Source organism: Lycium barbarum, chromosome 1 (assembly GCF_019175385.1).
Source record: "Lycium barbarum isolate Lr01 chromosome 1, ASM1917538v2, whole genome shotgun sequence".
Taxonomy (NCBI): domain Eukaryota; kingdom Viridiplantae; phylum Streptophyta; class Magnoliopsida; order Solanales; family Solanaceae; genus Lycium; species Lycium barbarum.
In genome coordinates this window covers 151317313-151331202 of record NC_083337.1, presented here as the reverse complement: position 1 = coordinate 151331202, position 13890 = coordinate 151317313, and the positions used below count along the sequence as shown (strand labels likewise).

Here is a 13890-nt window from a genome sequence, read left to right as displayed (position 1 = left end):
GATGTGTCTGAAACTCCATGTCATGATATACCCTACTTTACGACATTGGAGAACAAGGAAGATATTTTTATCTCTACGCGAGAATCTGAGGATGCCAAAAAAGACTTGGAAAAAAATATGTATTTTAGCAGCAAAGCAGAGTTGAAACAAGTCGCGACGATTTGGAGTTTGCGCAAAATAAAGAGTCCGAGGTGGTAACGTCAAACAAAAGTCTATGTGTTGTGAGATGCAGGCTTTATAATTTATTAGGTTATCTATGGTTTCTTCGAGGCCGAAAGGTTGGATATAACCTTTGGAAGATAGGAAAGTATGTTGATAATCATAGATGTGAGACTGAAGGGTTTACGACAGGTCATGCCAACCTACATGCCGATTTGATTGCATCCTTATTTCTAAACAATATTCGAGAAAATCTCAAGTTGTTAGTAGTAGATGTCAGGACTCAGGTTCACGAGAAATTTGGTCATCAAGTGACATACAGGAAAGCGTGGCTTGGGCGTCAACGCGCATTTGAATTGATGTTTGGTGACTTTAAAAAATCATTTAGTGAGCTTCCTAAATATTTTGCAGCTTTTCAGCACTTTAATCATGGAACAGTTGTGGAATGGAAACACGTAGAGTCTATGAGTTCACTAGAGGTAAAAACTTTCAAGTTTGTATTTAGGGCTTTCAAGCCGTGTATTGATGAATTCCAAACGTGTCGCCCGGTTATTTCAGTAGATGGAACTCATATGTATGGAAAATATGACATCAAATTATTAATTGTTGTTGGAACTGACGGAAATGATAACATTCTTCCTCTAGCATTTGCTATTGTTGACAGGGAATCGAAAGAGGCATGGAAATGGTTTTTTTTCCATCCCATATATCTCGTGACATATGGGTGAGTTGTTCAGTTAATACAGACGGGTTAAGTGGACCGGGATCCAATTGGTATGCATTATTACTAGTCTACATTTGGAAGCATTGTTCATCTTGACGGCCTCCTTCACAAGACCCTACCGCATTAACCTGTTTCGTGCTTCCACCCAACACACGCTTCGTGAGAAGCTCCATTTGAGTGACCAATTTTGCCATTGTTTCATCTCTCTCTTCCTCCTTCTTGATTGTCTCCCGAGACAATACTATTTTGGAAGGACCTCCTCCAACTACTTCCACCTCTCTAGTATGCTAAGCTTCGTTGGTTTCGATTAATTTGTCTAGGAGATCTCATGACATCATAAGAATTATCCATCACAGACCCACCCGCAATATTATTAGCGACCGACTTGTTGACCGTAAAGAATGTACCTATACACGTGAATATTTTCAGAATAATAAACAAATAAATCCCAAATAATAGCTACGAAAAATTACCTTATCAATACAAACATATGAAGCAGTTATCTATAAAACAAATGCAAGATACTCCATAAACTGGACAATCTAATCGTAATTGCAACGTAAATGTAAATTCTACTCAAATACATTTATCCATCCCATATGCAATTTGGATAAGTGGTCAATAACCGGAATCATTTTGAAGCTCAAATTGAATAAAAAAGAACTCTCAAACAAGACAATAATGATATTAAATTGATCTTCAATACGATTTTCAGTAACCCCACATAGGTAGCTTCAATTATGTAACTTGTTTCTACAAAAATATAAGCTAAAGGAACTATAACCCAAGACTATCAATAGTGAAAAAAGAAGACCCTAAAACTACTGTCTAAAATTGAACAATCATGGATCCCATCTCAATTCCTATATGCATCAGGGACTCAAACCCCATGTAATTTTTGCTACTAATTGCCAAACTTTACTACCCAAATCAATCAATATTCTCTTCAACAACACAATTATCCGAAACACATTCAGCATAACATCATTACCATTCCTTTAAGTTTAAACTCGTTAGGAACTTTGCCATTATGCTCCAAATTCCTCAAAGCATTAGCAGCAGAAGCAAACAAGGGTTCAGTAACCAAACAAGAGTCTTCACTAAAAGACAGTATTTTTGCACAAAAGAATAGAAAGTGACAAGATATTGCTTCATTTAAAAAATTAAAATCCTAAACCAAACAAAATAAAATTAGTCACGTGTACATACATACAAGTAACTGAGCATTCACCAAGAACACAATATATGGAAGAAAAAAATCAAAATAGAGATATCAAGATTGTGTGTATGTACCTACAAGTATTCGGGAATCAAAATCCCAACAGTCTTTCCAAGAAGACAATACATACAACAACGAATAAAGAAACAAATATAACAACAAACTGTTATTAGATTCAAATGGCTAAATCTCTAAACCCCCAACAAAGAATAAGTATTTGGGTTATTGAGAAAAAAATACCTTTGTGAATATTGATTTGCCCAGGGTTTTGGTTCAAAGTCAAAAGGAAAACACAGGTCGTAGAAAAACATGGTTGTTGAACCAAGTCAAATTATCCCCAAGTATTCCTCCATCATCCAAAAAAGAAACAAAGAAGAAGAGAAAACAGTTAGAACTCAATAACAATAGAATGTAGGTTTCTATTCCTAACTGTGAAGATAAACATACCTCAATCAAAGAAAAAATACTCTGTCCCAAGCTTTTCGAATGATTTTTGACAACACAATCGCAAATAATACAAAGCTTTGAAAGTTTCTCAGCTATTATTTATGGAATTTCATGAAAATCAGTAGTGAATTTTTATTTTTTCAGCTGTAGTTGTGATGTGGGTTGGGAACGAGGGTTTAGGGTTAAGGTCAATTAGGATATGTTTTTACCGTGATATTGTTTTAACAGTATACATATGGGCTGGAGTAAAAAGTATGCGACATCGTTTTAAAAGAGGGACAATTACTAACTCCGGGCCGGGTTACGTATTAGCCATAATACGTTACCCAAGCTTTTCGAATGATTTTTGACAACACAATCGCAAATAATACAAAGCTTTGAAAGTTTCTCAGCTATTATTTATGGAATTTCATGAAAATCAGTAGTGAATTTTTATTTTTTCAGCTGTAGTTGTGATGTGGGTTGGGAACGAGGGTTTAGGGTTAAGGTCAATTAGGATATGTTTTTACCGTGATATTGTTTTAACAGTATACATATGGGCTGGAGTAAAAAGTATGCGACATCGTTTTAAAAGAGGGACAATTACTAACTCCGGGCCGGGTTACGTATTAGCCATAATACGTTACCCATGGTAGTGTATTATCTTTTAACATTGTTAACCCCCCAGCTTTTTTGCCCGTTGGTTTTTTTAATAAAATAATACCTAATACGTTACTCAGGAACGCGTTTATTCTAGTTCTGTAAAAAAAAATTAAAAAAAAAAGTATTATTTTGGTGAATTAGCTTAAATAATGGGTTACTTCGGTCAAAAATTCGTTAATTCCACTATTGTCATTCGTGAGCAGTTTTTACGGAATGTTAGAAACAAACCAAGGTTAGTTAGCAATCCTAAATTGTTTCGGATTTGTATTTACTAGTTTCTGCAATTCATATATCATACTTAAATAGGATTCTAGTGAAAATAAGTTTTCTAACTTCTAGTAAAAGTAGGTTTTGTACTTCTATAAATATATAGGTATTGCTACCTATAGCGAAGTAAATTATTTTTACGGTGATGGAGTACATTGGACATGATTTGAAGACATTCATGAAGGCAACGAAACTACCATTTAGCCAAAGTGAAATCAAATGTCTTATGCTCCAACTATTGCAGTGCGTCAAGTTTCTACACGAAAATCGCATCATTCACCGAGATCTCAAGACATCAAATTTGCTTCTAAACGATCGAGGGAAATTAAAGATTCGTCGATATAGGAGTCACCTGTCCCGGAAACCAGACACTAATTTGGCTCCCGAAATTCTATTGGGAGCCACACAATATTCAACCGCAATCGATATGTGGTCAACTGGTTGTATCATGGCCGAGATGATGTCTGTTGATCCGCTCTTCAACGGAAAAACAGAAGCTCATCAAATTGACAAGATTTTCAGAATTCTTGGCACCCCGAATGAGACCATATGGCCTGGATTTTCTGTACTTCCTAGAGCGAACAAGTTCAAGTTTTCAAAGCAGTATAGGCAGAATAATTTTTTAAGGAAAATGTTTCCTACTACGTCCTTCATGGGGTTACCCGTACTATCGGATGCTGGCTTTGATTTGTTGAATAAGTTTCTAACTTATGATCCTGAGAAGAGAATAACTGTCGACGCTGCTTTGAACCATGAGTGGTTTCGCGAAGTTCCTCTTGCTAAACCTAAAGAATTGATGCCTGTTTTTCCTGCACAGGATGCGCAAGATCATACGCAAACGCGAAGGAAGGAGGTGAAGCAACGGGAGACAGATTTGGGTGACAGTTCAGTGGAAGCTAGAATTAATTAGCACTAATTTTGTATCTGAGAACGCATTTTATTTGGCAGTTTTTTTTTTTTTTTGGATGTTTAAATACTACTATTGAATGAGTTACTTTTTATTGGAAGCACATGACATTATGGCGAGGTAATAGCATAATCTTGAGAGAGAGAAAAATTGACTAGAGATTTGATGCAATGTTGCTTGAAGTGCCTTCGGGCAGAAGTAATTTGTTGTTGCAAAAAGCTATAAATTTCTTTAAAGTAATCAGTTCAAGTAGCCAATGTGATTATTGGCATATTATTTGATCTTAATTTTACCAATTAAATCTATAGAGATTTGATGCCATGTTGCTTGAAATGCAAGTTAAGGCTGGGTACAATAGACCCTTGTGGTCCGGACCTTCCCCAGACCCCGCGCATAGCAGGAACTTAGTGCACCGGGCTGCCCTTTTTTTTGCTTGAAGGACAATTTTTCATTATCAGCTTAAACTTCTGTTCATTTTGCTGTTGTTATTCGTTCTTCAAATGGGCTGGCCTTTTAGTTTTGCCTTTAGCAATTGAACTTATGCGTAGCACGGCATAAGTTCTTTACGGGCGAGGGCTTAACTCGTAGAATAGTATGATGCGAAAAATATAAATTTATTTCCCGCGAAAGAGTTGTTTGTCCTGAGGGGGCCAAAAATTAAAGACCAGCACAAAACTGCCACTGGATTGGGCTTATGAGCAAAACCTATAAAGCCTGTAGTAGTTGGGCCGATTTAACCTATAAAGCCTGTAGTAGTTGGGCCGATTTAGTTCAACTTGAAAGGTCTAATTTGCGAAGGAAAATTTACAACTCATAATACCTCTAAGACTTACTTAATAGTAATAGCTACCTTTTTTTTTAAATTATTTTTGGTCGCTTAATTATTTATAAAATTACCATCTATACCTTGTTTTGTAACTGCAATGTATTTCCCTAAAAATAAGGTATTTTTCTCCCACTTACCCACAATTTCTTTTTTTCTTTTTTTTTTCAAATATTTTTCTCTCACATCTTCAATTCACAACCGTATTTTACTCTCATTATTATTCACCATAATTAGCACGATTTCTTCTTCTTCCTTATCAATTATCCAATCTCTACAGGTAACTAATTTTCGTTATGTTATTTGTTGTATTTCTCTTCAATTGTTCATAACTTTCATTGTCTTTACCTTCACTTTTCATTCAATTTTTTTTATATATATATTTTCAGTCATTGTTAGAGTATCTTCAACAAGCTCTAACTCTCCATTCTAATGACGGATATTGATACTCCAAGCAAAAATACTCCAGTGGCAACAAGAAAGCAGTAGAGGATCTCCAGCTAATGGCCGAAGCTCAGCCATAAAAATTCGTTTGCTAAATCTCCATGGATAGGCCTAAATAAGAGGAAAATCCTTTTTATGTTTGCTAATCATGTAGTGTTGTTTATCTTGTGAGTGATGAAGAATAGTATTGATTATAGCAATATGATATTGTAGCATCATCTAGGAGCAAGAGAATAGGTTGTTGTAGAAACACCATTGATGAGAGTTGTGGAACTTCATGCCCACCAAGTGTTTGATAAAATGTTTCAGTATATTTCTGTGTATCAACAAACAGTATATCTATTTTTTCGATATATTTCAGTGTATTATTTCGCTGTATTTAAATGCATTTAGCTTTTATTTGGTGTAGAGCCTATTTTTACTTCACTTTGTTTTTACGATTTTTGTATTTCACTGTATTTCAATGTATTTTTGCATTTTGTATTTCTAATTTATGAAGTAGTTTCTGATATATTTCATTGTATTCCAATGTATATAGGTATATTACAACTTTATATTTCTTAAACAATCAACCATATTTAATTGTATTCCAGAGTATATTTTTCTATATTTGGAAGTTTTCAAATCTTTAGTGATTTTTGAATTCAAAAAGTTTTGATTGTGATAAAAGTTGAGAGAGATTCGTGAGCTGTTATGGAATGCATAAAATATGGTTGATTTAGTTTAACTTACCAATTAAAAAGAAAAAGAAGAATTTGTTAAAAAAATATAGTCTATTTTTACTCAACCCGATTTTGTATTTACGTGTATTTCACTGTATTTAAAAAAATCTGTTCCATAAATAGCTCCTAATTTCACTGGAGCGTGTTTACTGTTCACTGTACTTCTCTATATTTAAAAAAAAAAAACATAAATATATACGTTTTTAAAGAAAAGTAGCTACACTTAGTAATTTTGCATTTTATAGTTATATCTAGTTAGAAGCCAATAAAATGTAGCTATATATGTAAGTTTCACATTGGCGAAACGGTAGTACCACATTCAATTTAGGTTTGAGAAATTAAATTGCCTTAACAATTTAAATTAATTATATCACAAATTTCTTATAAAACTAATTCTTTACAGTATCTACATTATATAAGTCAAAACTTAACATTTTTAAGTTTCATGTTTCGAATTGTAACGCATGAAAGAATCGTGAAGGCATATGGTTTTCATTTTTCAATATATTACAAATTATTATCTTCTCTTGTTTATTTTCAGTAGTGGCTAATGTAGCTTTTGAGTGACAAATTCAATCGAATCCAATATTTTTGAGTTCAAGATACTAAAAGAATTTTAAAGGTCCAACCTTTCAAGTTCTGGGCTCTATGTTTGGCTAGTTTGTCTAAGTTGGTTATGAGTTAAAATATGCTAAATTGCAGGTCTACTTCATGCAACTTATGAATTAAAAGGTTCGCTTTCATATGAGGTTCAATTTATCAAAACATACAAATGGTTCTAATAAGTTTTTTTTTTTTTTTTTTAAATGGAAGTATAATGTTACCATATGCAGAAACCTTAAAAGTTCCACTTTAATTTACAAGTTAAAAGAGCCCATAAGTATTTCCTGCAAAGAGATCTATGTACTTAAGAGTTATAATTCAAATCGTGGTTTTACAAGTTCAAATTACTATAATCTCTTGATCAATGACGTCAACTAAATTTCCTCTTTCTCTGTTAATAAAAGAAAAAAATTAGAGAGCATCATCAAAGTATAACTAAGAGGAAAAACTTTACATGTTAAAATTAAAATAAAGATTCGAACTTGACAATAATGAACTCCTCGATAGAAGGTGTGTTACTTCTTTTAGTAAAATTGTTTGTCAAGAATTCAAATTAATCGGCCATAAAATTTCGGATCTTGAATGAAAATATTTGACTAAAATTTTAACAATATGATTAACACCATCGACTGGTCTTTTGATATTAGTCAATATCCGGTAAATATGTATTCACACCAACTATGTACACTAAATCAATTTTTTTTTAACATAGTTAAATAATTAAAATTTATATAAAGTGAATTATTACTTAATCACGATTAAATGATAGTTGAATATCCAAACGTCAATACCGTCGATAACAATAGTGGGACAACTTCAAACCACCACATGTAGGTCCACGTGGCAAGTGAAATAATGTGCAAGTGGGAACCACATATAAAAGAGGAGATAATAACAGCAGGGACCCACTAGAAGCACAAGGACAACACATCATAAAGGAAAATCTACCAACCTACCAAATCCAATCCTCTCTCTTTTCCTTTCTTACCAATTTGGTCATTGTTTTCCTCTTTCTCCCCACTTTGCTAGTGGAAGATGTATATGTAATCTTCAAGTTATCTACTTGCTATATTGAATGTAAATATGTTTTATAAAATTAATACGATTGAATTAAGTAATTATGCCCATAGTATTAATTTGTTATGTTCATTAGCGTGTAGATATTTCTTTTAAAAAAAAAAAAATACTAGTGAAATCTCACAAGTGAAGTTTGAGAAAGATAGAATGTACGCAAGTCTTACCCAATTTTTGTGGGGATAGAGAAATTATTTTCGATAGACCCTCGGCTCAAAGTCAACATAGCTAATAATTCCTAATATTTTTAAAATTTAAAAAAATATAGCAAAGAAAAAATTATTTGACTCTCTAAATAGTAACACTTTCACATTAAATGACACCGAGAGAATATAATATTTCTATTTTAGTATAAAATTATCATATCAGATTTGATGTGAAAATTATCGTAAGTCAACTTAATTTTAGTTTCAATTTCTTTATATTATTGGTGCAAAAAACATAGTCCTCTTACATTCATAATTAACACACATACTTAAACCAAATTTGTACATATACTACACGAGAATATAACTAAGAGCCTGGTTGGATGGGCTTAAAAGAAAAAGTAGCTTATAAGCCAAAAAAAAAAAGAAATTAATTTAATTTTTAAAACTTATTTTAAACACAAAATAATTTATAAGCTGATCAGCTAAATATTTTAAAAAATTAAAAATAGCTTATAAATTATTTTGAGCAACTTATAAGCTAAGCCAAACGGCCTCTAAATACAATGGAACTCTAAACTTATAATTTAAAATCTGGTTCCTACCTGATATTGGTCTCTCCCCACCCCCTCTCAACTCCAAGAAAAAACTATAAAAAAGAAAGACCCATCAGTTAGCAAAAGGGAATAGTTCCAAAGTCTATTCGAATAGCAAATTAAAGCTTTACCCCACACCTCCTACCTAACACTTTAGGCCTACCCCACCATACCGCCAAGATATATATCTTTCTATTCCCTTTTCTCCATCTCCATTAGAGAGACTAGAAGTACCAAACAGTTTTAGTCTTATCAAGAAGAGAAGAGAAAATAATGAAAGAGACAAGGCCCTAGCTACGGGTACTTATCATCAAACTCTTTGCTTTTTCTCTATTACTATAATTCTACCCAAAAATCCAATTCTTGAAAACTAAAGAGAAAGGAAAGGAAAAGAAAAAAAATTCAAAGCATGGGACGTTCACCTTGTTGTGAAAAAGCTCATACAAATAAAGGAGCATGGACTAAAGAAGAAGACCAACGCCTTATCAATTATATTCGTGCTCATGGTGAAGGTTGCTGGCGTTCTCTCCCTAAAGCTGCAGGTACTACTTTTTTCTCCACTAACCCTTAGCGGAGCTAGAGGGGTCGAAGGAGTTTATCGCCGAAAAATCATACTGTATATATAAGATCAAATTTTTTAAATACTAGTATATATATATATATATAAACTTTGGTGAAAGTCCACCTTTGTTACTCTCTCCGTATCCTTAGTGGGGCGTTAAAATTCCGATAATAATTATGAGTTCGTTAAAAATCTTAAAAGTCAAATTTATCAAATTTAAATTGTGAGGATCTAATATGTCTATATTGTTTGCGCGCATAAAACAAGTATAGGTACAGTTAGATGTATATATTTTAGAACTCATGCTTTTAATTTGGAACCAATGATATCTAGTTTTTGGATCTGTCACAAAGATAATACCCTTAGGGCCCCTCTTACCTAAAAGAAAAAGATTACGAGTTGGTGTTTGGAAATAAAGATCCCAAGATTTGAGTCTTTTTTTTTTTTTTCTTTCTTGCTATTGTGTAAAGATTTAATTTTTCTTGATTATTTATGGATGTTTTTGAATTTTTTTAGGATTGCAAAGATGCGGAAAGAGCTGCAGATTGAGATGGATAAATTACCTAAGGCCTGATCTCAAAAGAGGGAACTTTACTGAAGATGAAGATGAATTGATCATCAAACTCCATAGTTTACTTGGAAACAAGTATGTATACATACCCTTTATATCTGATCTTTTCTGTTTTTCGCTATTTTCAATTTATGTAGTCCTATTTGTATACTTGTAATAGTATCAGATATATTAGAATTTTGTGTGTCGCTCTGTTTTGCCGATTGAAAAATGTGTGATAATTGGACTAGAAAGTCAATTTTTTTCCAATTTGGGACCACATTAAGAACTTATAAAAGAAGACCTAGATTTTCCAGAAAGGAAGTGGTTAGCAATTTTTTCAACGAGTGAGGGATTATGTCTCTGTTTCTTGGAATACCAAACCTACAAAATCTTGAGATTCTAAAGTCCTTTTAACTACTCTTATTGAACAGAACAAAAAATAAATAAATTAAAGCTTGACTTTAAACTAAGTTGAAATGTCTACTAATCGGAAATAAGTGAAAGCTGTTTATTTGGGTAAAATTCACAATAGTTACTATTCAATCTTCATAATTGAAACATATATAGTCATTGTCCTCATGTCAAGAGTTCCAAATTTCTACAAGTAAAGCTCCAAAATTCATTTGTGGAAGTTAAAATCTTAAGCCAATACCTATTATCAGAGATATGGTAAAAAAGTGCTCAGTTACCCTATTTCAGAGTTAATTTTCGGCAGAACAGTGGGTTTAAAAGTTTCTTTCTTATAAGACAAGCAATTGAAATTTTTAACTCAAAACAATTTTTTATTTTGTCATTGATTTTTAATGCAATATTTAAAGTGTTAGCTTTTTCTGTTTTCATAGATTTTTTTCTACTTTCATTTTTCTTACTATAATTTTTTATTGCAGATGGTCAGTTATAGCTGGAAGATTACCCGGAAGAACCGATAATGAAATCAAGAACTACTGGAACACACACATTAAGCGAAAACTCATCAGCCGTGGCATTGATCCTCAAACTCACCGTCCGCTCAACGCGGGCGCAATCTCCACCACTAACTCGGCCACCACCACCGCAACCAAAATTATCAGCATGGATTTCAAAAACAACGTTGACCAAAAAGCCAATATTATTATCAACCAGCAGAGCAATATTGCCACATTATCATATGATGAAACAAAATGCACTAGTGGTACTACTGAGGAAACAAAGCCACTAGAGATTATTCCACAAAAAACCTCACAAGTGATGATAAATCTTGAACTTTCAATAGGGTTGCCATTACATAATGATCATATATCTTCAGCTGAGTCAACGGCCTCATACAACTTCTTGGCAGCCGTGGCACCACCGCCAACGGTGGAAGCACCGGTGGCTGCCGCGACGGAGATGGTGGCAAAAACAGTTTGCTTGTGTTGGCAAATTGGATTTGAAGGTGATGGTCAGTGTAGTGGTAAATGCAAAAACACAACTGGATTTTACAGATTTTGCTGACCTTTTTGGATAATTAAGTACTACTATACTTTTTTTTAAATACCATTTCGTGATAAGTGAATATCTTATTTTTTAGGTTTAGATAGTAATTTTTTTGTTTTTCATTTTTGAACTTCCGGATGCGTGAATTTTGCCTTCTAATTGTAATCATCCGCTGTAGTACATTTGTTGAACAACTTACCACGTTATGATTTGGAAGATGTATTTAATTTCCTAATTGCAGTCTATTTCCTTCTTATAATCGTTTTTAGTTTAAATAATTTATTATTGAATTTAATGTTCTAAACGGTGAGGTTGATCTGTATGAAATAAACTAGTCTTTAGATGTCTACGGACGATTAGATCTAATTAGAGAGATATATCTCGTATTTAGCGGTAAGTTAGACAATTTAAAACTTGTTACCATATTTTTTTTTTTCAATAATCGCATAGCAATTTCACCTAACAATGGTTTTTTTTTTTCATGTGAGGTATTCTGCGTACGTAGTGTCTATCACGATAACAGCCTTTCTGGTTTGGCAAAAGACACTTTTCATAGAAATTCCGTGAGTAAAGCGTCCATTATTTTCTTTTCTTTGGTCTTATTCATCACAAGTGTCTTTTTCACACAGTCGTTATACAGTATACTTCTATTCTCGTCCTCAGAAAAGATGAAGCTTTACGAAGTAAGAAAGTCAAAATATAATTTGAATTCTTTTACAATATTTTTATATATTACTGAGAAGAACTAGAAATCACATATCTGTGGTCTAAGTATAATATTATATTCCAATGTTATGATATCAATCAGACTTTGCAAATAATAATAGCATCATTTTATTAAAGAAAAAATTATTTTTCTTCTTTCCAAAAGTTCTCTTTTTCTTTTTTATAAAACTTTTAAGAAGGAATATATTGACAAAATTCGACCCAACTAAATCTTATCTGGAGGAATTAATCTTTGCTGATAGATTCTAATTTTGACTAATAAAAAGGACTGATTTTATCAGCTGTGTGCATGCATACATGTATGGACAATGGAGCAAGCAATTAAAATGTGAACATAATAAATGTTTGGTAATGGTCAGGCAGTGGCTACCAACTGATGAGCCAAAAAGTCAGCTGAATTAATTGATTCTGACTTAATTCTCAATTATTTACAAGATCATAGGAAGAAACGAGAATTTTGAATTTTATAGCTTGAGGTTAAATTTTACGGAAAAGGGTCAAAATTACCCCTAAACTTTGAAAAATAGTTCATTTATACCCTTCGTTATACTTTAGGATCAATTATACCCTTACAGTTATACTATGGGGTCAATTATACCCTTATGACTAACGGCTGCCACGTGGCATTATCCCAACCCTTCAAAATTATTTTACCCTCAAATAATTTTTTACCCACTAAAATAACTCAACAATTCTTTTTCCAGCAAAAATAATATGAAATTATTTTTATTTTTTTTCCTGGAAAAAGTATCCGTATTATTTTTGCTCGAAAAAAAAATCGGGTCGGGTTGAGTTATTTTAGTGGGTAAAAAATTATTTGAGGGTAAAATAATTTTGAAGGGTTGGGATGATGCCACGTGGCAACCGTTAGTCATAAGGGTATAATTGACCCCATAGTATAACTGTAAGGGTATAATTGGCCCTAAAGTATAACGAAGGGTATAAATGAACTATTTTTCAAAATTCAGGGGTAATTTTGACCCTTTTCCGTAAATTTTATGTATGTGTTAAGACAATTCACTAAATAGGTATAATAATAATGGTGAACCCAATAAATTAGACGTGATATGATAGAATTTCAATACCAAACTATAGACTCCAAATTTTAAGTCCGCATCCAAGTTAATATCTATTCTTATCATTCTTCTTTGAAATTTTTACGCGTTATAACTATTTCTAATACATAATTAGTGGTAATAACTACTTTTTATTTTAATTATTAATAATAACTAAATACTTTTCTAATTTAACTATTATAGCTACACAATAACTTTCAATTACCATTTCGCCAATACACCTAAAAAATTAACACCCCCAATCTCATATCCCCTTTTAATGGTAACAATATTAATCACGTAATATACATTACCATTCTCTCTCAGTTTTCATAAATTCTTACTTTTTAAAAAAAAGAAAAATCTGTGAATGCCCTGTGAAATAGTGTCTTCTTTCTCTCTTCACTCTTCTGCAAAAATTTCACTTTCATTCTCACCAATCAAGAAGATTCATCATATTCTTTCCTCTCGTTTTTTCAAAAAAAAAAAAAAAAAAGCCTTTAAGTACTCTTCTTTCTTCTTTTAAAGTTCCAGTATATCGGTCGTCACCTCAGATTCTATTGCCTTGTGAATTATTAAAAATCACAGTAATTCGATTTTCCATTTTGGGGTATTGCAATCCGAAACGGTATTTTCAGTACGATTATTTCGATTGAAGGCATATGTGGTCAAAGTGGGCCTCTTTCACGTTCTATCCCATCTCCTTTGTTTCATGAAATTTTCGCTATTTGTATTATGATTCTTCCACAAAATCAACTTGGTGGAA

General features: G+C 32.6%; 2 protein-coding genes across 2 annotated transcripts; both read left to right on the top strand.

The window, feature by feature from the left end:
- Positions 1-3586: 3586 nt before the first annotated feature.
- Positions 3587-4731, top strand: LOC132616392 (cyclin-dependent kinase G-2-like). Its single transcript, XM_060330866.1, has one exon. The coding sequence runs from the start codon at positions 3604-3606 to the stop codon at positions 4366-4368; it is 765 nt and encodes a 254-aa protein (XP_060186849.1). The 5' UTR covers positions 3587-3603; the 3' UTR covers positions 4369-4731.
- Positions 4732-8869: 4138 nt separating this feature from the next.
- On the top strand, positions 8870-11578 carry LOC132644280 (myb-related protein 330-like). Its single transcript, XM_060360869.1, has 3 exons — positions 8870-9315; positions 9852-9981; positions 10776-11578. Exons 1-3 carry the CDS (start codon positions 9183-9185, stop codon positions 11359-11361), a joined length of 849 nt encoding a protein of 282 aa, XP_060216852.1. The 5' UTR covers positions 8870-9182; the 3' UTR covers positions 11362-11578.
- The last annotated feature ends 2312 nt before the right edge of the window (positions 11579-13890 follow it).

Excerpts from the sequence above, each read along its gene's own strand:
- LOC132644280 (XM_060360869.1), top strand. The coding sequence starts at position 9,183 with ATGGGACGTTCACCTTGTTGTGAAAAAGCTCATACAAATAAAGGAGCA. Across the intron at positions 9,316-9,851 it reads TTCTCTCCCTAAAGCTGCAG|GATTGCAAAGATGCGGAAAG; the intron begins GTACTACTTTTT and ends GAATTTTTTTAG. Across the intron at positions 9,982-10,775 it reads CATAGTTTACTTGGAAACAA|ATGGTCAGTTATAGCTGGAA; the intron begins GTATGTATACAT and ends TTTTTATTGCAG.
- LOC132616392 (XM_060330866.1), top strand. The coding sequence starts at position 3,604 with ATGGAGTACATTGGACATGATTTGAAGACATTCATGAAGGCAACGAAA.